General features: G+C 43.0%; 1 protein-coding gene across 3 annotated transcripts; it reads left to right on the top strand.

The window, feature by feature from the left end:
* Positions 1 to 857: 857 nt before the first annotated feature.
* Positions 858 to 21,949, top strand: gar1 (GAR1 homolog, ribonucleoprotein). Of its 3 annotated transcripts, XM_041194546.1 has the most exons (8): positions 913 to 997; positions 1,082 to 1,170; positions 6,623 to 6,868; positions 14,133 to 14,287; positions 15,705 to 15,764; positions 16,158 to 16,290; positions 19,910 to 19,981; positions 21,523 to 21,949. In XM_041194546.1, the coding sequence occupies exons 3-8, from the start codon at positions 6,637 to 6,639 to the stop codon at positions 21,537 to 21,539; spliced, it is 669 nt and encodes a 222-aa protein (XP_041050480.1). In that variant the 5' UTR covers positions 913 to 997; positions 1,082 to 1,170; positions 6,623 to 6,636; the 3' UTR covers positions 21,540 to 21,949. The 3 variants fall into 3 exon arrangements, with proteins under 3 accessions (XP_041050469.1, XP_041050480.1, XP_041050461.1); XM_041194535.1 differs by lacking the exon at positions 1,082 to 1,170 and having other exon boundaries at positions 858 to 997; XM_041194527.1 differs by having other exon boundaries at positions 932 to 1,170.
* The last annotated feature ends 4,224 nt before the right edge of the window (positions 21,950 to 26,173 follow it).

Here is a 26,173-nt window from a genome sequence, read left to right on the forward strand (position 1 = left end):
AACCAAAGGTAACTCCTGGATTACAATCTGAGCCTCACGCAAATTGGCAGAGTCAACCAGATCAGCAAGTTGAACGCATAGCTCAGAGGGTGGTGCAGGAGACAATGGTTTTGATTCATGGGCCACGGGCAACAGTACATGGAAAGAAAGAGCTGTTGCGTTTGACGTACTCAACCTAGACCTGCCTGGAACCAATGTCCTGACAAATCGAATAAGACAGCAAATAGGGCTTCAAACTAAAAAGGATGGTGGAGGGTTCAGGTAAGGAGAAATCAAAAGAAAATTGTCAAAGTCATAGGGCAACTTGGATAAAGGTAAGCAGAGTGTGACAGAAGGGGACAAAAATTTAAGTGTAATAGTGCATCAGTGAGTAAAGCCAAATCAGGAAAAAATGGTAATAAGTTAAAATTGATGGCGCTTTATCTGAATGAGCAAAAGCATTCATAACAAGATAGATGAATTAACGGCACAAAATAAAAATGACTGGAGCCATTAGAAGTATGGCTGCTTGCTGAACTTGGACAGCCTATATATAGGTTATGTCCCTACAGGAACAAACATGTACTCCACATTGGAAACAAAATAGAAACGTTCCCTGTGTGGATTTCTCCTTGTGCTTGGCGGAGACTCTCAAATCTGACCATGGCCTTCTACTCAGGTGAGACACCAGCAACTGGCGAACAGAATCTGCACTGCCATAATTCACATTTCTCGGCAGAGGGAGGCCTATTCCGGTGCTGGTGCAATGCATATAATCTGCCGGTGGAGGGCGCACGACCGCGCTGGGTAGTTCTGCTGCTGCATCTGGAGGGGGCGCGCTGGGCGATATTTGTAATACGGCAGGTCACAGGTCGGGGGTGTGGGGGAAAAGAAGTGTCCAAAAACTGTCGTAAAATCGTGGTTAATATAACCTAATTGTAAACCTGATTGGAGGAGGGCAAGAAGCTGAGAATGAATCGGAATTTGAAACGTAACAGGCGACCCTGAGCTGTGCAATGTAAAATCATTTTATATAATTATATTTTTATAATTATAAAGGCACGGGCATTTTTAAGCGACTCAGTAAGTGACTTAAGTTTAGACTTTTGCTTCTTGCAGTAGGGCTGAGCGCACGTGGCCGGAGGAGGAGTGCGTGCTCCGGGCAACGTTCTACATCTGGGCCAAGGTTCGGTGAGTGAATGGAGCCGCGCGCTGCTCAGTCACCAGTGTAACAATTGTAGAGAAGTGACTGGAGCCGCATTGTTCAGAGCTGTACCTATACACTGGCTCTGTGTGAATTGAATCAAGAAAACCAAGGGTGGGTCTTGAGATATGAGGTCAGGAGACATGGGATTACGTACAAATAAGAAGTGTCCAGGAAAAGACACATTAGTTTATTCAGCCTGTAGCTGCGATGCCTTGTGCATAATCGTTTGTGTTCCCCACCCCGAAAGCCATGTAACCTGGCAGAGGTCTAAAACAAATGAAAACAGAGGCCAATTAGGGGAGGGAGTAAAAAGTCCTCTTCAGCCTCTTTTAGGCAATCAAAGCCAGTTCACATGACCACTTTTGCGGTACTTACATTTAGCAGGGGTTCATCTCCCCGCCCTGGCCAGAAACAGACCCGAGTCTCTCCTTAAGAGATTAAGAAGCAGGACCTCAAAAGTGGAAGTTTCCGGATTACTCCTGGTGCCAGACACGAATGAATATAGAAATAGGATGGAGGAGATGAATATGTGGCTAGAAAGATAATGCAGGAGGATGGATTTTAGATTCCTGGACTTTGGGACCAGCACTGGGGAAGATGGGATTTGTACAGGCCAGATGTAAGTAACATTCGTGCCACATAAGTGCCAGGCAGTGACCATCATCAACAAGTGAGAATCCAACCATTGTCCGTTGATGTTCAATGGCATTACCGTCACCGAATCCCCCACTTTCAACATCCTGGTGGCACCATTGACAAGAAACTGAACTGGACTTGCCATATAAATGCTGTGGCTACAAGAGCAGGTCAGAGCCTAGGAATCCTGCAGTGAATAACTCACCTGATTCGCCAAAGCCTGTCCACCATACACAAGGCACAAGTCAGGAATACTCCTCACTTGCCTGGATGAGTGTAGCTCCCACAACACTCAAGAAGCTTGACACCGCCCAGGACAAAACAGCCCGCTTGAATGGCACCTCATCCACAAACATTCACTCTCCCCAACACTGACGCACAGTAGCAGCAGTGTGTACTATCTACAAAATGCACTGCAGGAATTCACCTAGGCTCCTTAGACAACACCTGCCAAACCCACGACCACTACCATCTAGAAGGACAAGGGCAGCAGATAGATGGGAACATCACCACCTAGAAGGTCCCCTCCAAGTCAATTACTATCGTGACCTGGAAATATATCATCGTTCCTTCACTGTCGCTGGGTCAAAATCCTGGAACTCCCTCCCTAACTGCACTGTGGGTGTACCCACACCACATGGACTGTAGCGGTTCAAGAAGGCAGCTCACCACCACCTTCTCAAGGACAACTAGGGATGGGAAATAAATGCTGACCCAGCCAGCGAAGCCCACATCCCCGTGAATGAATTTTTAAAAAAGGCTGGGTGGGTTGCACATGAATCGTGCTGGGACCAATTTTCTTGGGCAGTTTGCTGATGTTATTGGGGAGGGTGTAAACTAAATTGGAAGGGAGATAGAAACCAGGAGGTAATACTATAGAGGAAAAACAAGATGCACAAAGAATTGGGAGAGGCAGCTAGCACTAAAGTAAGAAATATTAGGAGGGGCCGGAGTAGGAGAGATTGCAATGAGGTCTAAATTAGGGTTAGAATGCATGTGTGAATGCATGATAATGTTGGTGAGCTGCAGGCACAGATAGCCACGTGAGAGTATGATGATGTGGCAATAATGGCTCAATAAAGGGCAGGCCTGGGTAATAAATATTCCTGCATTGTGTGTTCAAGGAAGATGGGGAATAAAGAAAGCAGGAGAGATTGTTTTAATTAAGGTGAATATTGGAGGGAGGATGCCCTGGAGGGGGGGCAAGGGGCTGGGTTGTCAAAGGCAGAATTTATTTGGGTGAAGCTAAGAAACAGTGCCGGTAACATTACACTACTGTGTACTCTATAGGCCACCAACTAGTAGGAAAGATATGAAGGAATGCATTTACAAGGAAATTGCAGAGAGGTGAAAAATTATAGAGCAGTTAAAATAGGGGGACTTACCCCTGTCTGTATTAGGATAATTACATCATGTAAAGGGCAGGGAAGAAGATGAGTTTCTAAAGTGTGTTCAGGAGCATTTTCTACATCTGTGTTTCCAGTCCAATAAGGATTTTTGGTTTTGGTCCTGGGGAATGAGGTGGGCCAAATCAATCAAGTGTCAGAGGGTGAACATTTAAGGGACAGTGAATCATAGCTAAACTAAACCTTATGGACAAGGACAAAGAGCAATCCAGAGTAAAAATAATTTATTGGGAGGAGAGCTTGATTTCAGTGGTGGGAGACCAAATCTGGCCCAGGTAAGTTGGAATCAAAGAGTGGCAGCCAAAATTGTAATGGAAGAAGGAAATAATTCAGGTGCAGTTGCGGTACATTCCCACGAAGGGTGAAAGTTATCTTATAAAGCCAGAGTTCCCTGGATGACAAAAACATTAGGTGTGAGATAAAGAAGAAAAAGGAAGGTAGGTGTATGACAAGATGTCAGGTTGATAATATAAACGAGAGCCAGACTGAATATACAAAATTCAGACGGAAAGCGAAAACAGAAATCAGAAGCAACAAGAGAGAGTATGAAACGAGACTGGCATTTATCATAAAAGGGAATAATCCAAAATTCATTAACAGGCGTATATATTGTAAAAGAGTTGTGAAAGGAGGAGTAGGGCCAAAAAGGTTTACACATGGGCCTGAATTTTTTAGATGGCGGGGTCTCACTTCCCGCCATGCGAAGAGTCGACTCCAAGTGTCCAGCAGCCATTTCATGCTTAAATGAGCATTAAGTGGCTGCAGGCGGAACTTCCATCCCTCACTCGGGAGGAAGTCCTTCCTTAGAGAGCTGCTGGCCAATCTGACGACGACGGGGGTTGGGGGTGCAAAGGAGGCGATCGGAGTCTTGGGAGGGAGGGCGCCTGACTTCAGAAGGGCACTTCTGATGGAGGTGCCACACTTCCCGCCTGAGATGTAACTTTTTTTAGGCTTCCTCCACAGAAGTTCAATCCTCCCGCCAGCCTAATACTTGAGGCTGGGCGGGAACCGGCCTTAAGGGCCTCAATTAGGGCAAGGGTGGGCTTCCTGTCTGTGGGCTTACCCACCCCAGCGTAAAAATCACTGTGTGGTCGCGGTGGGTGGGAACACAGGGAGGTGGTAGCATAGTGATGTTGTCACTGGACTAGTATTCCAGAGACAAAAATAAAAATACCTGGAAAAACTCAGCAGGTCTGACAGCATCTGCGGAGAGGAATACAGTTAACGTTTCGCGTCCGTATGACTCTTCAACAGAATGTAGTATTCAACAGAATGTAGTATTCCAGAGATCCAGGGTAATGCTCTGGGGATCCGGCCAATCAGTTTAACCTTGGTGGTGGAAAAGCTTTTAGAAATGATAATCTGAGTCAAAATTAATAGTCAGTTGGACAAATGTGGATCGTTTAAGAAAAGCCGAATTTACAGATAATCTTGATATGGTTATTAGGGGGACTATCAATGGAAATAATAAACTGCAACAATCCTAACACTGATCCCTGTGGAGCACGACTAATGATCAGTCTCCAGATCGAAATCCACCTACAACAAATTTCTTCCGAGAGCTTACCAGCCAGTTCTCACTGAAGTGCAGAAGATTTTCATGAATACCTGAGGCTTTGATCTTGTAGAGAAGCCCCTTGTATGGTACTTTTATCAAGCTTTTTGGAAATTGAGGTAGACAACGTGGGTTTACATCAGTTACCATTTGGACTTCTTCAAACAGTACAAATGTAGCAAGTTGTTTTCATCTGGAATGCATTCTCTGAAAGGATGGTGGAAGCACATTTAATCCAATTCTCTTTTGAAGGATATTAATACTTAAAGGGAAAAATTTGAAGGGCTATGATAAAGGTAAGAAATTTGAGCTATCCAATCATTCATTGATATAAAGATTACATCCAGAATATTCTGCCCGACCTATCTATTTGTTTTAACGTGCCCGATTCTATTTGGATGGGAAAGAAACTGAAGTGGTAGGTATCAAGATTAGCAGAGGCTGAAGGCATAATATAATTTCCCAAGGCCAGGGGCAAGAGATATGGTTTAAGAGCAGTGGTGGAGGCAGTTGAGCATAATTTACTATAAATCCACAAGCTTCTCGTGTGATGTTTGAGAATAGAGGAGATACAGAAAGATTTAAGAAAGTGGTGGTGTCTCATCAGTTTTCCCCACTGCATTTCCTGAAACAAGTCATGTTTTGTTTCTGTTGGACTGAAGACATACTGAATAGTGTCATGAAAGTATAATTTTCATAATATTATTGTAATGGGTTTGGATTTGTTTCTCTGAGGTTGTGTGGGTTTTAATTGAATTGCAGGCAGCTTTTCTGCAGCTTTTGAGTTATCAAAAGAGAAGCTAGGTTTGAAATGCTAAATACGTGAACGTAGCTGAAGTTTTAGAATATGAGTTGCGAAGAACATTTGCATTTTTAGATAAACCCGAGTAGTGAATTTCAAAGAGATGGTAAGGTGTTACACCTAGCCGTAAGAGGCTAAGCCAAACAGTGTGTTTATTTCTCCCAAATGAAAGATTTATATTATGGAAAAAGAAAAGTTGCAAAGACATATTGGAGCAATGGGATTTATGTTAAAAAAGGAGAAACATGTATAGAGGAGCTGAGATGATGTGTAAGCAGAAGGCATTACAAGATCTAACAAGTGTGAAAAGCCTCCAGCCTCTATGTACCAAGCTGCTGTCTACTGGAACCGAAGCTAAGAAACTCAATGTGAATATCCCTGTCCAGGGTGTTGTGTGCTTTGTCTGGGCCTATTCAAATTTATTTTGTTTTACTGCTGCCTTAACGGAGGTGTCACTGGGAGCTAGATTAATTCAGAGATTTAGGAGTTATAGCTATAATTTGTAGACCTATGTACGTGCTTAAAAACCTTTCTCTTCTATTAAATGTTTGATTTAGTTTTGTAAAAAAAAACTTAAGTTTTGGTGGGCTCATTACTACTGAATTCAAGGCACGCATCTCGAAATAAAAATACAAATTGCGAACAGTTGTGGCAGCTGCTTCAAGTTTCTCTGGGATTTGACCATCTGCTGTGCCATAACATTAGTTAAGTCTTGAATGTGTTCTAAAATGCATTGCCAGTCTGACAAGAAGTATTATCTTTATCCCTGTCTGCCTCATAATTAAAATGGTCCATCTTTGCACTGTTGACCATCAAATGTAACTGCATTTCCTGACATTATGACCAACACGATATCCTGTTGGAACAATAGCTCTGGCATTTCAAAGTGCAGAAATCAGGTGGATCTGCTTGCTTAGCAACCCATTTATGGTGAATTTTGAACACTGGGTTTTTTTATTAACTGTATACTCTGTCACAGTCTTTCAGTGAAAGGAACTGATGCTCATATACCAACTAATCTTTTTTCTTCCTTTCAGAATTTTTGATTAAAATGTCTTTCCGTGGAGGTAGGGGTGGAGGAGGTGGCGGCTTCAGTAGAGGAGGAAGAGGAGGTGGCGGCTTTGGTGGGGGAGGAAGAGGAGGAAGCGGCTACGGCGGAGGAGGAGGAAGAGGAGGCGGCTTTGGTGGAGGAAGAGGAGGACGTGGTGGTGGTGGATTTCGTGGGGGTGGGCGAGGAGGCTTCAATAGAGGATATGATCAGGGTCCTCCTGATAGCGTAGTAGGTAAGAACATTACAATGGTCTAAAATACCACTGTCCTAAATCTAAGGTTAATTGCAATTCAGATAAATATCTGAAATATTTCTGCAGCTCAGTCTTAGTCCACTTGGCATAAAGATTAAATTTTTCTGAGATTAGTGAGGCAGACTGGCTAAAGAGGTTACCATCTATCTGGTCTTTATTGATTACACAAATAACTTAACTGTTACAGCAGAAAGTTGCACAATGCTTCAGATCTCATGCTGTCTCTCTAGTAATAAAGCAGAGCTGAATTTTGGAGAGTATTTTTATTGGTGAAAGGATTCTGGTTTTATCTCTCTTCTTGACTTCCTGAAACAAATAGTAGTGACCAATTGTAATGTAGTGTGAAATAACCTAAAATGCTGTAAGTGCCTTATTGCTAATGCAGGTCTTGCTTTCTATAGCACCTTGCCTGTATGTAGTGTGAGTTTTCCATCTGTGTTGTGCACCGTTGGTCACTTTCCACACAGTGTTAATGAAGTGAGGTAGCACATGTAGGTGTATCGCCTGTGTGTGCCCAAAGGCATGTAATGTGTGATATCATGATGCCAGTGATCCGAGCGAGTTGATGAAACACCAGGATGCCAAAATGGGTCAGTGCAATAGTTGCAGTGGCATTAGTTGCAATGCAACTTGCTCTGTATGTGAACAGGACAGGGAAAGGAGGAGGCAGAGAAGTTCTGTAAGGAGGAAGGAGAAGGCAGGCTCTTGAAGATCTTACCCATAAATGATATTCTGGGAGCTCCAGCCATTCTTAGCAACAAGTCAGCAGCAGTGCCTGGGGAGGCTACGATAGACATAGTGGGTAGTAATGGAGTTGTGCTACTTCCTTCACACCAACTTGAAACTTCAAAGCAGAGTGAGGACGCCCCTCCAGGTAGTCATGAAGTTCAATGTAACCCTTGCATTCTATTCCACAGATCCTTCAGGGTGGGAGACGGCAACATTAGTAAAGCATTGCAGCTTTTGAGAGCCTACATGCCCTGTTGAACACCTGAGATTCTTCCCCATGATGGCAGCAGTCTGAGCCTGCATGGCAGCAGCTAGGGGTCTTGTGACTACGCTCTGAGCTTCCACTGAAGAACTGGTGCATTGGAAGGCCTCTCTGCAGCGGAAGCTCAGATGGTGGTCATGAGTCCTTGGCTGTGCTGCAGTGATAGCAGAACTACCTGCATGAATCAGTCTGGCAGTGCTGATATGGAGGTGCTCATTACTTCCACGGTGGAAAGGATGGGCTCCAATCTCTGCATGATTGCCTGTGCCATGTTGGAGCTGGACTGCTCCATGTTCTGACCTAATGACTGGAGGCTATCTATCTGGTCTGACAATGCACCAAGCATCTTGCCATGCATTATCATCGTTTTTCTGCAGTCTATCCTAATGAGGCCCTCATCTGAGTCCCCTGCAGGAGAATTTGTCTGCGAAATCACCGTCTGGGGAGTTTGCATGTGCACTGACCTATTCCCCTACCCTGGGGTGACCACAAGTGGCCAATGACTTGCCACAGGCTGATCCCAACTCTAAAACAAAAACAGAATTACCTGGAAAAACTCAGCAGGTCTGGCAGCATCGGCGGAGAAGAAAAGAGCTGACGTTTCGAGTCCTCATGACCCTTCGACAGAACTTGAGTTCGAGTCAAAGAAAGAGTTGAAATATAAACTGGTTTAGGGTGTGTGTGTGGGGGGCGGAGAGAAAGAGAGGGAGGTGGAGTGGGGGTGTGGTTGTAGGGACAAACAAGCAGTGATAGAAGCAGATCATCAAAAGATGTCAACAACAATAATACAAAAGAACACATAGGTGTTAAAGTTGGTGATATTATCTAAACGAATGTGCTAATTAAGAATGGATGGTAGGGCACTCAAGGTATAGCTCTAGTGGGGGTGGGGAGAGCATAAAAGATGTAAAAAAAAATAATTTTTTTTTCTTTTTCTCTTTTTATAATGGAAATAGGTGGGAAAAGGAAAATCTATATAATTTATTGGGAAAAAAAGAGAAAAGGAAGGGGGGAAACAGAAAGGGGGTGGGGATGGGGGAGGGAGCTCACGACCGAAAGTTGTTGAATTCAATATTCAGTCCGGATGGCTGTAAAGTGCCTAGTCGGAAGATGAGGTGTTGTTCCTCCAGTTTGCGTTGGGCTTCACTGGAACAATGCAGCAAGCCAAGGACAGACATGTGGGCAAGAGAGCAGGGTGGAGTGTTAAAATGGCAAGCGACAGGGAGGTTTGGGTCATTCTTGCGGACAGACTGCAGGTGTTCTGCAAAGCGGTCGCCCAGTTTACGTTTGGTCTCTCCAACGTAGAGGAGACCACATTGGGAGCAACGAATGCAGTAGACTAAGTTGGGGGAAATGCAAGTGAAATGCTGCTTTACTTGAAAGGAGTGTTTGGGTCCTTGGACGGTGAGGAGAGAGGAAGTGAAGGGGCAGGTATTGCATCTTTTGCGTGGGCATGGGGTGGTGCCATAGGAGGGGGTTGAGGAGTAGGGGGTGATGGAGGAGTGGACCAGGGTGTCCCAGAGGGAGCGATCCCTACAGAATGCCGATAGGGGGGGGTGAAGGGAAGATGTGTTTGGTGGTGGCATCATGCTGGAGTTGGCAGAAATGGCAGAGGATGATCCTTTGAATGCGGAGGCTGGTGGGGTGATAAGTGAGGACAAGGGGGACCCTATCATGTTTCTGGGAGGGAGGAGAAGGCGTGAGGGCGGATGCGCGGGAGATGGGCCGGACACGGTTGAGGGCCCTGTCAACGACCGTGGGTGGAAAACCTCGGTTAAGGAAGAAGGAGGACATGTCAGAGGAACTGTTTTTGAAGGTAGCATCATCGGAACAGATGCGACGGAGGCGAAGGAACTGAGAGAATGGGATGGAGTCCTTACAGGAAGTGGGGTGTGAGGAGCTGTAGTCGAGATAGCTGTGGGAGTTGGTGTGTTTGTAATGGATATTGGTGGACAGTCTATCACCAGAGATTGAGACAGAGAGGTCAAGGAAGGGAAGTGTCAGAGATGGACCACGTGAAAATGATGGAGGGGTGGAGATTGGAAGCAAAATTAATAAATTTTTCCAAGTCCCAACGAGAGCATGAAGCGGCACCGAAGTAATCATCGATGTACCGGAGAAAGAGTTGTGGAAGGGGGCCGGAGTAGGACTGGAACAAGGAATGTTCCACATACCCCATAAAGAGACAGGCATAGCTGGTGCCCATGCGGGTACCCATAGCCACACCTTTTATTTGGAGGAAGTGAGAGGAGTTGAAGGAGAAATTGTTCAGCGTGAGAACAAGTTCAGCCAGACGGAGGAGAGTAGTGGTGGATGGGGATTGTTCGGGCCTCTGTTCGAGGAAGAAGCTAAGGGCCCTCAGACCATCCTGGTGGGGGATGGAGGTGTAGAGGGATTGGACGTCGATGGTGAAGAGGAAGCGGTTGGGGCCAGGGAACTGGAAATTGTTGATGTGACGTAAGGTGTCAGAGGAATCACGGATGTAGGTGGGAAGGGACTGGACAAGGGGAGAGAGAAGGGAGTCAAGATAACGAGAAATGAGTTCTGTGGGGCAGGAGCAAGCTGAGACGATCGGTCTACCGGGGCAGTTCTGTTTGTGGATTTTGGGTAGGAGATAGAAGCGGGCCGTCCGAGTTGGGCGACTATCAGGTTGGAAGCTGTGGGAGGGAGATCCCCAGAGGAGATGAGGTCAGTGACAGTCCTGGAAACAATGGCTTGATGTTCAGTGGTGGGGTCATGGTCCAGGGAGAGGTAGGAGGAAGTGTCTGCGAGTTGACGCTCAGCCTCCGCGAGGTAGAGGTCAGTGCGCCAGACAACACCCTTGTCAGCGGGTTTGATGACAATGTCAGGGTTGGACCTGAGAGAATGGAGTGCAGTAAGTTCAGAGAGAGACAGGTTAGAATGGGTGAGAGGAGCAGAGAAATTGAGACGACTAATGTCGCTCCGACAGTTCTCAATGAAAAGATCAAGAGAAGGTAAGAATCCAGAGGGGGGGGGTCCAGGTGGAGGGAGAATATTGGAGATGGGTAAAAGGATCCGTTGAACTGGGAGAGGACTCCTGCCCAAAGAAGTGAGCCCGGAGACGAAGACGGCGGAAGAAGAGTTCAGCATCATGCCGAGCCCGAAATTCATTGAGGTGAGGGCGTAAGGGTATGAAACTAAGTCCTTTGCTGAGCACTGAACGTTCAGCACCGGAGAGGGGAAGGTCAGGGGGTATAGTTGACCTTCCCCTCTCCGATGCTGAACGTTCAGAGCTCAGCAAAGGACTTCGTTTCATACCCTTACGCCCTCACCTCAATGAATTTCGGGCTCGGCATGATGCTGAACTCTTCTTCCGCCGTCTTTGTCTCCGGGCTCACTTCTTTGGACAGGAGTCCTCTCCCAGTTCAACGGATCCTTTTACCCATCTCCAATATTCTCCCTCCACCTGGACCCCTCCCTCTGGATTCTTACCTTCTCTTGATCTTTTCATTGAGAACTGTCGGCGCGACGTTAGTCGTCTCAATTTCTCTGCTCCTCTCACCCATTCTAACCTGTCTCTCTCTGAACTTACTGCACTCCATTCTCTCAGGTCCAACCCTGACATTGTCATCAAACCCGCTGACAAGGGTGGTGGTGTTGTTGTCTGGCGCACTGACCTCTACCTCGCGGAGGCTGAGCATCAACTCGCAGACACTTCCTCCTACCTCTCCCTGGACCACGACCCCACCACTGAACATCAAGCCATTGCTTCCAGGACTGTCACTGACCTCATCTCCTCTGGGGATCTCCCTCCCACAGCTTCCAACCTGATAGTCGCCCAACCTCGGACGGCCTGCTTCTATCTCCTACCCAAAATCCACAAACAGAACTGCCCCGGTAGACCGATCGTCTCAGCTTGCTCCTGCCCCACAGAACTCATTTCTCGTTATCTTGACTCCCTTCTCTCTCCCCTTGTCCAGTCCCTTCCCACCTACATCCGTGATTCCTCTGACACCTTACGTCACATCAACAATTTCCAGTTCCCTGGCCCCAACCGCTTCCTCTTCACCATGGACGTCCAATCCCTCTACACCTTCATCCCCCACCAGGATGGTCTGAGGGCCCTTAGCTTCTTCCTCGAACAATCCCCATCCACCACTACTCTCCTCCGTCTGGCTGAACTTGTTCTCACGCTGAACAATTTCTCCTTCAATTCCTCTCAATTCCTCCAAAAAGGTGTGGTTATGGGTACCCGCATGGGCACCAGCTATGCCTGTTTCTTTATGGGGTATGTGGAACATTCCTTGTTCCAGTCCTACTCCGGCCCCCTTCCACAACTCTTTCTCCGGTACATCAATGATTACTTCGGTGCCGCTTCATGCTCTCGTCGGGACTTGGAAAAATTTATTAATTTTGCTTCCAATCTCCACCCCTCCATCATTTTCACGTGGTCCATCTCTGACACTTCCCTTCCCTTCCTTGACCTCTCTGTCTCAATCTCTGGTGATAGACTGTCCACCAATATCCATTACAAACCCACCAACTCCCACAGCTATCTCGACTACAGCTCCTCACACCCCACTTCCTGTAAGGACTCCATCCCATTCTCTCAGTTCCTTCGCCTCCGTCGCATCTGTTCCGATGATGCTACCTTCAAAAACAGTTCCTCTGACATGTCCTCCTTCTTCCTTAACCGAGGTTTTCCACCCACGGTCGTTGACAGGGCCCTCAACCGTGTCCGGCCCATCTCCCGCGCATCCGCCCTCACGCCTTCTCCTCCCTCCCAGAAACATGATAGGGTCCCCCTTGTCCTCACTATCACCCCACCAGCCTCCGCATTCAAAGGATCATCCTCCGCCATTTCCAGCATGATGCCACCACCAAACACATCTTCCCTTCACCCCCCCTATCGGCATTCTGTAGGGATCGCTCCCTCCGGGACACCCTGGTCCACTCCTCCATCACCCCCTACTCCTCAACCCCCTCCTATGGCACCACCCCATGCCCACGCAAAAGATGCAATACCTGCCCCTTCACTTCCTCTCTCCTCACCGTCCAAGGACCCAAACACTTCTTTCAAGTAAAGCAGCATTTCACTTGCATTTCCCCCAACTTAGTCTACTGCATTTGTTGCTCCCAATGTGGTCTCCTCTACGTTGGAGAGACCAGACGTAAACTGGGCGACCGCTTTGCAGAACACCTGCGGTCTGTCCGCAAGAACGACCCAAACCTCCCTGTCGCTTGCCATTTTAACACTCCACCCTGCTCTCTTGCCCACATGTCTGTCCTTGGCTTGCTGCATTGTTCCAGTGAAGCCCAACGCAAACTGGAGGAACAACACCTCATCTTCCGACTAGGCACTTTGCAGCCATCCGGACTGAATATTGAATTCAACAACTTTAGGTCGTGAGCTCCCTCCCCCATCCCCACCCCCTTTCTGTTCCCCCTCCTTTTCTCTTTTTTTTCCAATAAATTATATAGATTTTCCTTTTCCCACCTATTTCCATTATAAAAAGAGAAAAAGAATTTTTTTATTTATTTATTTTATTTTTTTTTACATCTTTTATGCTCTCCCCACCCCCACTAGAGCTATACCTTGAGTGCCCTACCATCCATTCTTAATTAGCACATTCGTTTAGATAATATCACCAACTTTAACTTTAACACCTATGTGTTCTTTTGTATTATTGTTGTTGACATCTTTTGATGATCTGCTTCTATCACTGCTTGTCCCTACAACCACACCCCCACTCCACCTCTCTCTCTCCGCCCCCCACACACCCACCTTAAACCAGCTTATATTTCAACTCTTTCTTTGACTCGAACTCAAGTTCTGTCGAAGGGTCATGAGGACTCGAAACGTCAACTCTTTTCTTCTCCACCAATGCTGCCAGACCTGCTGAGTTTTTCCAGGTAATTCTGTTTTTGTTTTTGTTTTGGATTTCCAGCATCCGCAGTTTTTTTTGTTTTGATCCCAACTCTATGCTGGCCTCTAAGGTATGTACAGCATTGGTATCTGAGCTGGTGGCTGAGGGTTGATTAGTTCCAGTCAGCTTCCAACATGCACAGTGCTTTAAGAATCATTTGAAGAAGACTCGTAACATTGACATGGGGAATCTGGGTGGTGCAGTGAGCCAGCACAGTTCTTTCACCTCTGGTACTTTAACAAAAATAATGGGAGGAAAACATTTAATGCTGTGCAGTTCTCTATATCCTGGTTTCACGTTGATCTGATGTGAAGATTTAATGAAATTATACTTGTCTAACACTTCCTTTTTTTTTTAAATATAGAATTAGGACATTTCATGCATCCCTGTGAAGATGAAATTGTTTGCAAGTGCACTTCAGAAGAAAATAAAGTCCCGTATTTCAATGCACCAGTTTACTTGGAAAACAAAGAACAGATTGGAAAAGTTGATGAAATATTTGGGCAGCTCAGAGATTTTGTATCCTTTTGGGAGTTGGTGTTGGGAAAGAACGTGAACCAATGTGATAGCTCTATAACATTGATTACAATATAACATTATAATATTGTATTGAAGGTATGTTACCAGCCAGCATTTTCTTTGACAGCTTTTGCTGCTGTCAGGGGTGCTGGTGGAATGAACCCATCATATTATCTGTGACTACACACAAGGTTGAATGTGAGCATAGTTAATTTTTTTACTCTGTTCATTTTCTTTAATGGCAAGAATCCTAAATGAAAAAAATATGGATGATGAAGCCGGGAAACACTCTCACTTTGCCCACTTCTGTCAGCAACAGGTTCGCACAGGGTTAGCCATAGCCTCAAGAAAAATACCCTTTACTGCACTTGAGTTTGCATTTTGACTCCCGTAGTATGATTAGATTGTGTTGATTGATTTATGTGGTGAATTCTGGTATCAACCCTTTCCCACAACAAACCATATCTTGAGACCCTTCCTTGTCTACTCAGCCCAAACCCACCTCTCTTCACACAACAAACCATATCTTGAGACCCTTCCTTCTCTACTCAGCCCAAACCCACCTCTCTTCACACCCCCCATCCTCCCCTACCCCAACAACTAATTTCATCTAATACTTTTATAACCAGTAAAGGGAGAATCTGTAACATGGGTTTTGGGCTAGATAAGAACCCATGTCTGAGAATTAAAATCAACATTAGCTGGCTTCCTCTATTCTCTTTTGCTTTTGAGTGCACTGTGGATAAATACTGTATCAGGATCTGCAATAGTTGTGGAAGATAAGATTTTATAGTCATTAATTTACGTTTAAAGGAGTAAAGTGTTTCTCAAGATTGATATGAAAAGTTTAACAGACATTTAAGAAATTTCAATTATCTGGACAAAAAGCAATCGTTAAAATTCGAAGTTTTTCACAGAGTGGAATGCAAACATAATACTGCAATTTGAATCCTTCATTTGTGCAGTCAAGCCTGTGCTCTCTGTCACTTTCATACACCCTCATATACATTTTAAATGTGAATGCCTCCATTTCCTTTTGTTTGTTTCTCTTTACCCTGGTTCCTTCTGGTTGGCTTTCATTTTGGCTGTGCTGCCTTAGGGAAGGTTGGGTGAGTAAATGTCAGATATCCCCACAGAATGTTAAGGATGATTTGTAAGGAGATGTATTCCTGGGCTGGCTCAGGGTAGATTGTTTGCTGGTTGTGCATCTTGAGGAAGGGCACAGAGACTGTGATGAAAATTAAATACTTATGTGGTTCTGTTGATCTCTTCAGATCTGAAACTTAAAATTTGCAGCATGCTCATTTATATTTAAACTACAGTTATTATGCAGTATATGACTTGAAGTAGTCTCTTATTTGGCTACGATTATGTATAAATAATGCTATCTTAATTTTCCCTTAACTAAAATTAATAGTATTTTTCAGTTAAATTATCAGACAACATGAAAGCTAGTTCCTTTAAGAAACTACAAAAGGTGGGTTTTCTTGTGAAGATTAACTACTAAGGAAAATTTTGCAAGTTATTCTCCTTTGAAATTTATAAGAATATGGGGTGGAGGAGGGAAAGGTGGAGAGGGAATGGGGTATTGGCCCCTAAGATAAGGCCTCGGTTAACAGCTATTTCCCCAGCTCTGGTTGAATTTGTACCCAGCAAATTCTATACCGATATTTGGATGCTCCTGAAAATATGTGAACACTTTATAAAAATTCTAACATGGGTAAAATAACAAATGTAAAAATGACCTTTTAATATTGGTCTCTCTTTTTCTTCCTCTGAGCATAATAAAAGCAACTTCTTAAGAAAGATGTATATTGATGTGAAGCAAGTTCCTTTGCGCGCACTTAGGTTGATTTTTCTTTTCCTGCAGTTTTATGTTGATCCAGCAAAACTACTCCCTCTTCAGCGATTTTTGCCCCGGCCAGCTGGTGAAAAGAGCCGAGGAAGAGGAGGTCGTGGAGGAGGAAGAGGGGGTCGAGGCGGTGGATTTGGAGGACGAGGCGGTAAGAAGTATTCTATTGATTCAACATTTTATGATAGCATTAGCACTAGTTGCCTTGGAAAGGCAAGCAAAGGTTAGTGAAAGTGAGAGAAGTGCATCAGTGCAGGAGGCTACACTCCTGATAGCTAGTCGGTGAAGGAAAGGAAACAGAGCTAATCTTTACTTGGTATAGATTTATTTACAGAGTAAATCATTACACATATATACCTCGTAGCTTGACTCACCCAGTGTGTCTGTAAGTGTCTCTTTATTTTATTGACTGTTTAATTCAAAAGAGTATAAACTAAAAGTAACTAAGTGACAGCCCCTTAAAGGGGCAGACTCTCTTTATACTCTTGAGTACAACATTAATTTAGTTTGTTAATTTGCCCATTTGCTAAAAGTGATAGCCCCTTAAAGGGTTACTGTAACAAAAGAGAGAAATTTTCAAGGAAACTTAACTAATTAAATTAAAACGTTGTTCCCAGGGCTGATGCGCTCCAGCTCCCATGGTGTCCACCGGTCACAAAAGGCCTCAAGCATGCCAGTCGACACCGTCTGCTCCCTCTCCAGGGACACCCAGCCACGAACATAGTCATGGAAGGGGGGCAGACAGTGGGCCTGACGACTGCCTGCTGCCAGGACCTATTGATGCCCACCTTGGTGAGGCCTAGGAGCAGGCTTAGAAGGAGGTCCTCCACCCTCCCTGCTCTTCTTCCTCACTGGCCCCCTCCCCCCACCACCACCACTCCCCCCACCACCGCCCTTCGCATCAGGTGGCCAAAGATCAGGAGTGTGGGGCTGAAGTGCAGCCACAACTTTAAAAGGAAACTTAACAAATCAAATTAAAATAGTGTTTCCGGGGCCGTTGATTCACTCCAGCCACCGCGGTGCCCACCGGCTGCAGAAGGCCTCGACCATGCTGGCAGATAGTACATATGCTCCCTCTCCAGAGACACCCGGATGTGAATGTAGCTGCAGAAGAGGGGCTGGAAGACCCCCCTCAACCACCTGCTGCCTGGACCTGCTAATGGCTAGTTCGACCAGGCCCAGGAGCAGACTTACCAAGGAGGTCCCCCTCCCTTCTCACCCCAATCTGCACTGGGTGACCAAAGATCCAGAGCGTGGGGCTGAAGTGCAACCAAAATTTGAGGAGTATCCCCTTCAAATAGCCAAAAAAGGGCTGAAACATCTGGTACTCTATATAATCGTGGACGATAGACTCCCTGAGGCTGCAGAACTTACAGGTGAAGTGTTTCTTTATAGACTTTTTGAGAAACAAAAATCCATAAGTTAAACCAAAAAAAATCAGTAAATCAGAGGGGGTGACAGCCCCTGGTGGGGCACTATAACTAAAACAAGAACGCGAATGGAAACTTACACAATTGAATCAAAATGTCATTTCTGGGGGTGATGATACACCCCAGCCATCGATCGCAGAAGGCCTCTAGCGTACCGGCGGACACTGTGTGCTCCCTTTTCAGGGCCACCTGGCCGTGAACGTAGCTGCAGTAAAGGGGCAGACAGTCAGGCCGGATAACTCCCTCGACCGTTCGCTGCCTGGACCTGTTGATGGCCATGTTGGCCAGGCCCAGGAACAAATTCATGAGGAGGTTGTCCTCCCTCTTCGCCCCTCTCTGCACCGGGCGACCAGAGATCTGGAGCGTGGGCTGGAAGTGCAACCAAAATTTGAGGATCAGCCCCTTCACATAGCTAAAATGGGACCGAACCTTCTGTACTCTATATAAACATGGACCACGGACTCCCCAAGGCTGCAGAAAATACAGATGAAGTGTTTCTTTATGCATCCAAGTAACCAATCAATGCTGTCCGCCTGTATATACTTAATTCAATGGATACAATTAACAAAGGATGACCATAATGTAACTCTTTCGAGTACAAACCCGTTTCCATCTGTTTCAGATGACGTTACATTGTTTCATAGTTTGCCATTGTGAGATTTGAACTCTTGATCTTGGGGTCACGAGCCCAGTACCATAACCACTTGGCTATTTAGGCCAAGACAATATAAGAAGCACAATTGAACATTGCTTCATAGTTTGTCATGGTGAGATTTGAACTCTTGATCTTGGGGTTACAAACCCAGTACCATAACCACTTGGCTATTTAGGCCAAGCAGTGTTTTGTTAATTGAATGACAAAATAAAGGTGATGCTAGAGTCGATACTTTACCCCATATAGCATTTCAACCAATAGGAGCAAGTACAGTGATGATGAAAGACTGCTAATGAGTCTCTCAAAGCAGTTAATGTTTGTGCACATGCATATAGAAACACCAAAATGAATGTTGGGAGCAAGATTGTGCAAGAGCAGCTTCTGCAGAAGTCACACATCAAGCACTCGTAGGGTACCTGCAGCTCCAGCTTGATTATAGCAGTCCACACTAACAAATAGCTGGTTACATTATAATTATGAGTGAACTTTACTGTGAATGCAATACAGTGTGATCTGAATTTAATGTACGCTCTGGTGTGGTAATAAAGAAAAATTGCAATGAGAAAGGCAACTTTAAAAGATTATAATTGTGCATGTAATAGAGCTTCCTAATTCAGTTTTTCAGTGTTTTTTCTGACTAGCTCAGCAGTGAGGTTTTATTTTTCAAAGGGATGATGCACAAAATTAAAGCAAAATACTGCGGAAGCTGGAAATCTGAAACAAAAACAGAAAATGCTGGAAAAACTCAGCAGTCTAACAGCATCTGTGGAGAGAAAAATAATTTAACGTTTCGAGTCCTTATGATTCTTCAGAGCTCTGAAGAAAAGTCATAAGGACTCGAAACGTTAACTTTTTTTTTCCTCTCTCCACAGATGCTGTTAGAGCTGCTAAGTTTTCCAGCATTTTCTGTTTTTGATGCACAAAATTGAGTTGATTTGTGTAGTCAGTCCCATGGAAATTTCTTTGTAGTTAGTTGGAAATATAGATTATGCCACAGAAGTGGGCAATTGGACCCATCGTGTCTGGCTGAAAAAGAGCTATCTATCTAATCCCAGCATTTCACAGTTCCTTGGATCCTTTTTTTTTAATGTACAGGGGTTGTTGGGCAGTTTACGTTCATTCATGCTGTGGCATTCTGATATGGACTCGATGGGTCAAAAGGCTTCCTTCAATGCCTTACTAACCCTATGCTGCCAGCCTGTTCTTTTTCCCTCAGCAATGTTGCTAAAAGTTGAGAAACACCTTTTTTTATATGGTTTCTAGAAAATGTCATTTCTGCAGTTAACAGGTAAATCTGAAGGCTGTTTTTTTTTTTTGCTCAGAAACTTGATTGTCAAACTTATTATGCCTGTTTTATCTAACAATGCTAATGAAGAGCCATAACTCACTAAAACATTAAGTACACTGTTTTGATGTCTAGTTCTTTGAAAATAAATTTTACTGGAATTATTTGCTGAATGTTCATGTGCATAATTTGAGTACTTCTCTTGGTAAAGTTGAGGTCTAGCAATCCTTGGAAATGATGGGTTGCTTGGGAAAGGTGTTGCTGAATATTTTTATTTGTAGTTGTAAAATTTAAGCTTTTAAATTATTAAAATAACTTGAGCCAATGAATGTGACACTTTTTTGAATCTAAGAACTTTGATGATAGATTACACTTTTTATCTCTTTTGCTTCTTATCCAGGTGGTTTCAGGGGAGGCAGGGGGGGCAGTTTCAGAGGAGGCAGAGGTGGAGGAGGAGGCCGTGGTTTTAGAGGTAAGTGAGAAGTGCCAAAAAATATCAAAGACTGCCTTAACTTCAATATCTTATAATTGCTTTTCTCATTTAAATGTTCACAATCCTTTACTATGTTTGAGTAAGGTTTGATAGAAGTTTGAAACCCAGGGGAAGGTCATTTTGACCATATTAGCAGGGGCAGCTCATTTCTAGAATAACTTGTAACTAATGCCACAGCCCCCCCCCCCCCCCCCCCCCCCCCCCCCGCCCTCTCCATCGTAGCTCTGCATCTTTCTCTCCTTTAGGCATTTATCCAATTTTCCCATACAAGATCCAATGGTCTCTACGTAAACCACTCACTGTGGCAAAGCATTCTACATTGCAACAATCTTCTACATAAAGAAATTTGTCCAATTCTTGCTCATCACTCTTGGTGACTTTTTTAAATTGAAGAACCCTTGTCACTGATTCCCGAACCAAAGGGAAATAAGCATTTGGGTTCACTCCCTTCAAAATTCAGTGCAATTTTAGAACATTTTATAAATCTCCACTTACTTAGTATTCCTGTGGAAATAGCCCTAGTATCTCCAATCTCCCCCCCTATTTAAGGTTTTCCCTTGCATCATCCAGGTGAATCTAAGCAAAGTGCTCTCTGAATCTATTGTCCTTTCTTTAATGAGGTGTCAAAATGGCACCCTGTGCTCTATAACTGTCATAACCAATGCTTTGCTCATAATTACTTCTTTATACTGGTACACTGCTGCTACTTATAAAATCTCAAATTCTATAGGCCTTTTAAATAGTTTTATCTACCCACCCTTGCATTTTCAGGGAATTATATTTTTGAAGCACATACCCTACCATTCCAACCAGGTCTGTTTTTTCATCCACATCCTTCAGTATTGATCCCATTTCTTTGTTTTTCTTGCCATAATGAATTATTTCAAATTAAAATTGCATTTGCTACCTTTCCACTTATTTCACTACGCCATCCATCTTTAAATATTTTGCAATTCTCCATGCTGTTTGCCAAATTCCCAACTCTTGTGGTCAACCAACTAAGATTACATTCCCTATGCCAAAGTCCAGATTAATTACATATGCCAAGAACAAAAATGAACCCAGCATTGATCCCTCAGCCACAACACTTCCAAGCCTTCTCCAGTCTGAACAACCGTTTATCTTAACTCTGTTTCCTATCTGACTTCCTGCGATGTTTCCTCTTGTATACCTGATTATTTCTGACAGGCCTTCTCTGAGACACCTTATCAAATGCCAACTGAAAGTTCATCTGCTGCCTTGCCTTTATTTATCCTGTTGCTTCCTGCAAAGAAGTTCAGCTGCCAGTACTATTACACATCCCCCTCTCCATTATTCTTGTGTAGAGTTCTGTGGGATTCTCTGGGCCATTCTAGATTGGATTTCAGAAGGCTGTTGGCCAAACCTAAACCTGTCTACACATGTGCTGTTTCCCATGGGGACATTATTGCAGATGTGCAAGGTTCTTCCTTGCATATAGCTTGTCATGATTCGCTCTGTTACTATGCTTGTGATTGATATCCCCTTATTTCTCCTAATAGGTGGGGGCGGAAGGTGAAATTACAAATATTTGAAGATCGTGCAGCAACCTACAAGTTGACTGTTTTAGTCCTCCCTTATTTTGCCAGAAAAGAACTGCAACAGATTTTTGTGGTTTATTTTATGTAAGGTATTATTGTATTATTTGCATAGTAATAAATCACATCTGTATGTATTGATATAGATGTATTTGAGGGTCCAAAGTGCCAGTCCCTAATTTGTTTATATAGTGATGGAAATATCATCAATATTCTAATCCAAATAGTTCTGAACACATATTGTGCACAAGAATACAAAGGAAGTAGTTTGTATTGAACTAAGGGAATCGTACAATGTTATACTGATTATAAAATACTTGTTCTACAAAATAGTACACTTTGAGATAATGTTTCAGAATAATATGTTTTAAAATAAATGTTTTTACACAAAGTTGTGAGCATATAATTTTCAGCTGAAAGTCACCTGACTGAGACTACGCAGAAGTAGCTTAAACAGGATGCGATTGTTGGGACTATGTTAATAGCTTTCAAACCGTTACAATCTGGGGAGCTGAGAGGATGCCCATAAAATGTTGATACTCTCTCAAGTGTCCCTAATTTTCAAAAAACAAAAGTAAATTTACCCAAATGAAAATAATACACAATTTTTGTAGTACAGGATAACAAATTGTATGCCAGTGCCCAAGTAAATGCAGGAAATATGGTTTATCTAGACCCTGCACTTGCATCCCACAATATGAAAGAATGCTTTTTACAGTTGGCAGTATTTTCTCTGGGTGGGGAATTCTTAGGTATCATGATGGCTTCTTAGGGTTTGAAATGTCAAACTTGGACACGAATCTGACTGACAAACTTTTGAAAATTTATGGTGGAAGCTAAACTACGCATTTTAAAATTCTGGCAGCCCATGGATCCCCTATCAAAATTAAAACTAGCAAGTTTACCTTTTAATTTTGTTCCTGTTGTGATTTTAGAACTTTTCTAACATTTTTATCCTGGATTAGTTTGATTCTTGTAACCTATCACTCTCCAAGCTGAGTCCCAACTCACCATTACTTGTTTATATCTTTGGCTTAAAATCTAGGTAAGTTTTGTGTAAAAAGCTTGTGAGAAAACACAGCAAACCAGTCTGGTAATTAGTTTTGGCTCCTATTCTTTTCTCCTTAAGATCTGACTCAAGTCTTCAAAAGCAGTGTAGCATCGTTATCAGACCTCCTTTAAGTTTTAAAAAAAAAGGGTGAATTTATCAAATAAAAAAAAAGCACATAACAACAGACACATTGACAGTAGAAACCCTTACGTCTAACTGAGTGGAGAAAATGATGAAAGAAATTGCAATATTTAAGAGCTAAGTTAATCCTTTCTTTGTGTTTCTTTCCTTAACTATTCTTGGAGCCTGATTATCTACAATGTTTCTTGGGAATTCACCCTCCAACCCCTTTCAGTAGCTCGAAACTGATCAGTTCTTTTGAAACTGACTCTTTTATTTGGGTGGAATAGATTCTTTTACAGAAAATTGTTAACAAGGTTTTCTGGAGTTTGAATATCTCACCATGCAAACTTGAAAGAATTAACTGTCAACCATGTAGACTGAACCAATCGCACAGCTCTTTTTAAGGTTTAATTATTTTTGTCCCTGGCTTGGAACCACTGAAAATTCAAAAACAAAAGTAAATTTACCCAAAAGAAAATAATACAGAAAATTCCCATTTGCAATGTAAGGAATTCTCTTCCCATTATTTGTGCAAATGTATTATTCAGTTTCAATACTGTTATTAGAATCACAATGTAATTTCAGCCTAATTTCACCCAAATATAGACCCGCCCAACCGACTTTAGACACCCCTACCCCACTTCAGAGCAGCACACCCAACTTTAGAAACTCCCACCAGACTTTAGTACCGGCCAACCAACTTTCAAACCACCCACTCAAATTTAGAGAAGCGCAGCCAACTTTACAACTGGAGGTAAAGAAGGAGCTGTACTGATGGAATAAATTCCATCTGAGCCATAATGGGACCAATGTTGTGGCAAAAAAGTTTAATAGGGAGATAGCAAAGGTTTTAAACTAGCAAGATGGAGGTAGGGATCTACAGGAAATGAAACAAGCCCAAATATAAATTAAACAGACTAAACAAAGGATGGACATAAATCACCAAGTAATAATTATAGTTCTAGAACTAGTGTGTAAAAAGAAAGTTGGAGCAGCTGGTATTAAAAATTAATTAAAAATCTGTACAACAATGCAGTGTTCATAAAGCAGGGAACTGGAGGCAATATGTTGAGGAGCCAGAGATAACAGGCATGGCTACAGAATAATCTACACTGGGAACTGAACATTGCAGGGTCTAACACATTTGGAGTGGAGTAATTGTACTTATTCGAGCTAATATAATGGAAAAAGTGGCACAACCATCAGTAAGACAGAGGCAGAATCCATGTGGATGGAGATAAAAGATAAAGGCTCAATCATACTGATATTAGGAATGTAAGTTACTAATATTGGAAGATGGAGGAAGAAATACAGAAACATTAGGGACTGAGTAAAAAAAAAATAGATTAATACACATAGGGTACTTTAAATTACCCTGAAATAAATTAACCAGAAGAGGTAGGTAAAAGTGTTTAGAGAATAGAATTCTAACAATGTGTAGTGGGGTTTGAAGCACAGCAGATAAGAGAAGCAAAAGGAGGGGAACACTTAAGCAATAGTGAAAAAATATACTCTTTGAGATCAAAAGCTTAATTGGACCATCCACATATATACTGTAGCTACAGGAGTAGATCAGAAGCTGAACATTCTGCAATGACAAATTCACCTTCTGACTCCCAAAGACCTGTCCATCATCTACAAAGCACAGGTTAGGTGTGTGATGGAATATTCTTCACTTGTCCAGATGAGTGCAGCCCCAAAAACAATTCAAGAAGTTCAACATCGTCCAGGACAAAACAGCCCACATGATTGGGACTCCATCCACTAATTTAAACATTTGCTCCCCTCACCACTGGCACACCTTGGCTCCAGTGTGTGCAATTGACAAGGTGCATTGCAGCCAGCTCACCAAGCAACAGCACCTTCCAAACCTGTGACCTCTGTCGCCTGAAGAACAAAGCAGCAGGAGCATCACCATCTGCAAATTCTTTTGAAAACATGCACCACTGACTTGGAAATATATCGCCATTTCTTCATCATGGAACTCACTGCCCAACAGTACTGTGGTTGTACCTATACCACAAAGAGTGCAGTCATTCAAGAAAGCAGCTCACCACCACCTTCTCAAGAGCAGTTAGAGAGGGGCAATAAAAGGTTTGCTTGCCAATGACCCATACATGCCATAAACAAACTGAGAATGACAATAAGCATGACAAAGACAAAGGTAACACTGTAGATAGGAAAAAAGTCAACTTTAAAGGGCTGAATAGAACTACGGGAAAATAAGATGGACAACAATATTGGCAAACAATGAAATCGAATAGCAATAGGAAACACAAAATAATATTCAATAGAGCCCTGGAAAAATATATTCAACTGAAAAACAGCCTATTAAGCATTGATGAGACACCATGCATGAATGAAAACATTAGGGAAAAACTGAGGGTAAGGAACAGGGCATACACTAAGTACAGCAGCAGCATACAGTTTGACAAGGGAGAATACAAAGAGATTAGGAGAGAAGTCGAAGCAACTATGAAGGCAAAGAGAAACTATTAAATTATCAAGGAACAAAAAATAGTAAAATATCATATAGGCACATAAATATAAAAAATATAAGTCGGGATGAGAATAGGTCCATTAAAAGGGGTGACAGGATAAAATCTCAGCCAGTTATAGCTAAATGGCTAAAATATTAAATAATTACTTTGCTTTAGTATTTACCAGGTGGCCATGATATCAGAAGATGAGATTAGTAATGTTACAACCACCTCTAAAATAAAGAGATGAAATATTAAATAAACTATTCAAGCTCAAAGAAAATAAAATCTCTGATCTAAATGAATTGCATGTGCACATTTTCAAAGAAGGGATAGCACGGGCACTATTGTACATGTTTAAAAATCCATTAGTAAAAGGTATAGTGCAAGAGGACGGAGATTAACTAACATGTTGCCTATATGTAAGAAAGGGGAAAGAACATGTCTAGCGGACTACACACCAGTTAGCTCAACATTGGTTGGAAAATAATGGAATCCCTACTAAATGAGAAAATATAAATGCATCTACAAACCAAAGTTATAATAAATAGTCCACACGATGGATTTCAAAAGGGAAAGTCTTGTTTGACCAACGTCATTAGTAGACAAGAATAATGCAGTAAAAACCACTTATCTAGATTTCCAAAGGCCTATGATAAGGGCCACATAACAAATTATTGGAAAAGTCAGAGCATGCCTAGTCAGGGTATGAGTATTAGAATGGATAATTACCTGGCTGCATAACAAAGAGAGAACAGGTGAAAAGTTAACAATTCAGAATGCCAGAAGGTGGTAAGTGGGGTCTCACAAGGATCACTCCTGGGGCTATTGTTGTCCACAATGTATATTAAATATTTAGACATTGAAATCAAAAACACATTTTCTAAATTTGCGATGACAGCAAATTGGGAGAGAGCCAACACCGAGGACTTTCAAAAGTTATTAGCAAATATTAATATTC

This window comes from Carcharodon carcharias, chromosome 1 (genome assembly GCF_017639515.1).
Source record: "Carcharodon carcharias isolate sCarCar2 chromosome 1, sCarCar2.pri, whole genome shotgun sequence".
Taxonomy (NCBI): Eukaryota; Metazoa; Chordata; class Chondrichthyes; order Lamniformes; family Lamnidae; genus Carcharodon; species Carcharodon carcharias.

What these genes read in the sequence shown, in the direction of transcription:
- gar1 (XM_041194535.1), top strand. Translation starts at nt 6,637, where the DNA reads ATGTCTTTCCGTGGAGGTAGGGGTGGAGGAGGTGGCGGCTTCAGTAGA. An exon ending in TCCTCCTGATAGCGTAGTAG is followed by an intron (nt 6,869 to 14,132) that starts GTAAGAACATTA and finishes TTTTAAATATAG; the next exon opens with AATTAGGACATTTCATGCAT. An exon ending in CCTTTAAGAAACTACAAAAG is followed by an intron (nt 15,765 to 16,157) that starts GTGGGTTTTCTT and finishes CTTTTCCTGCAG; the next exon opens with TTTTATGTTGATCCAGCAAA.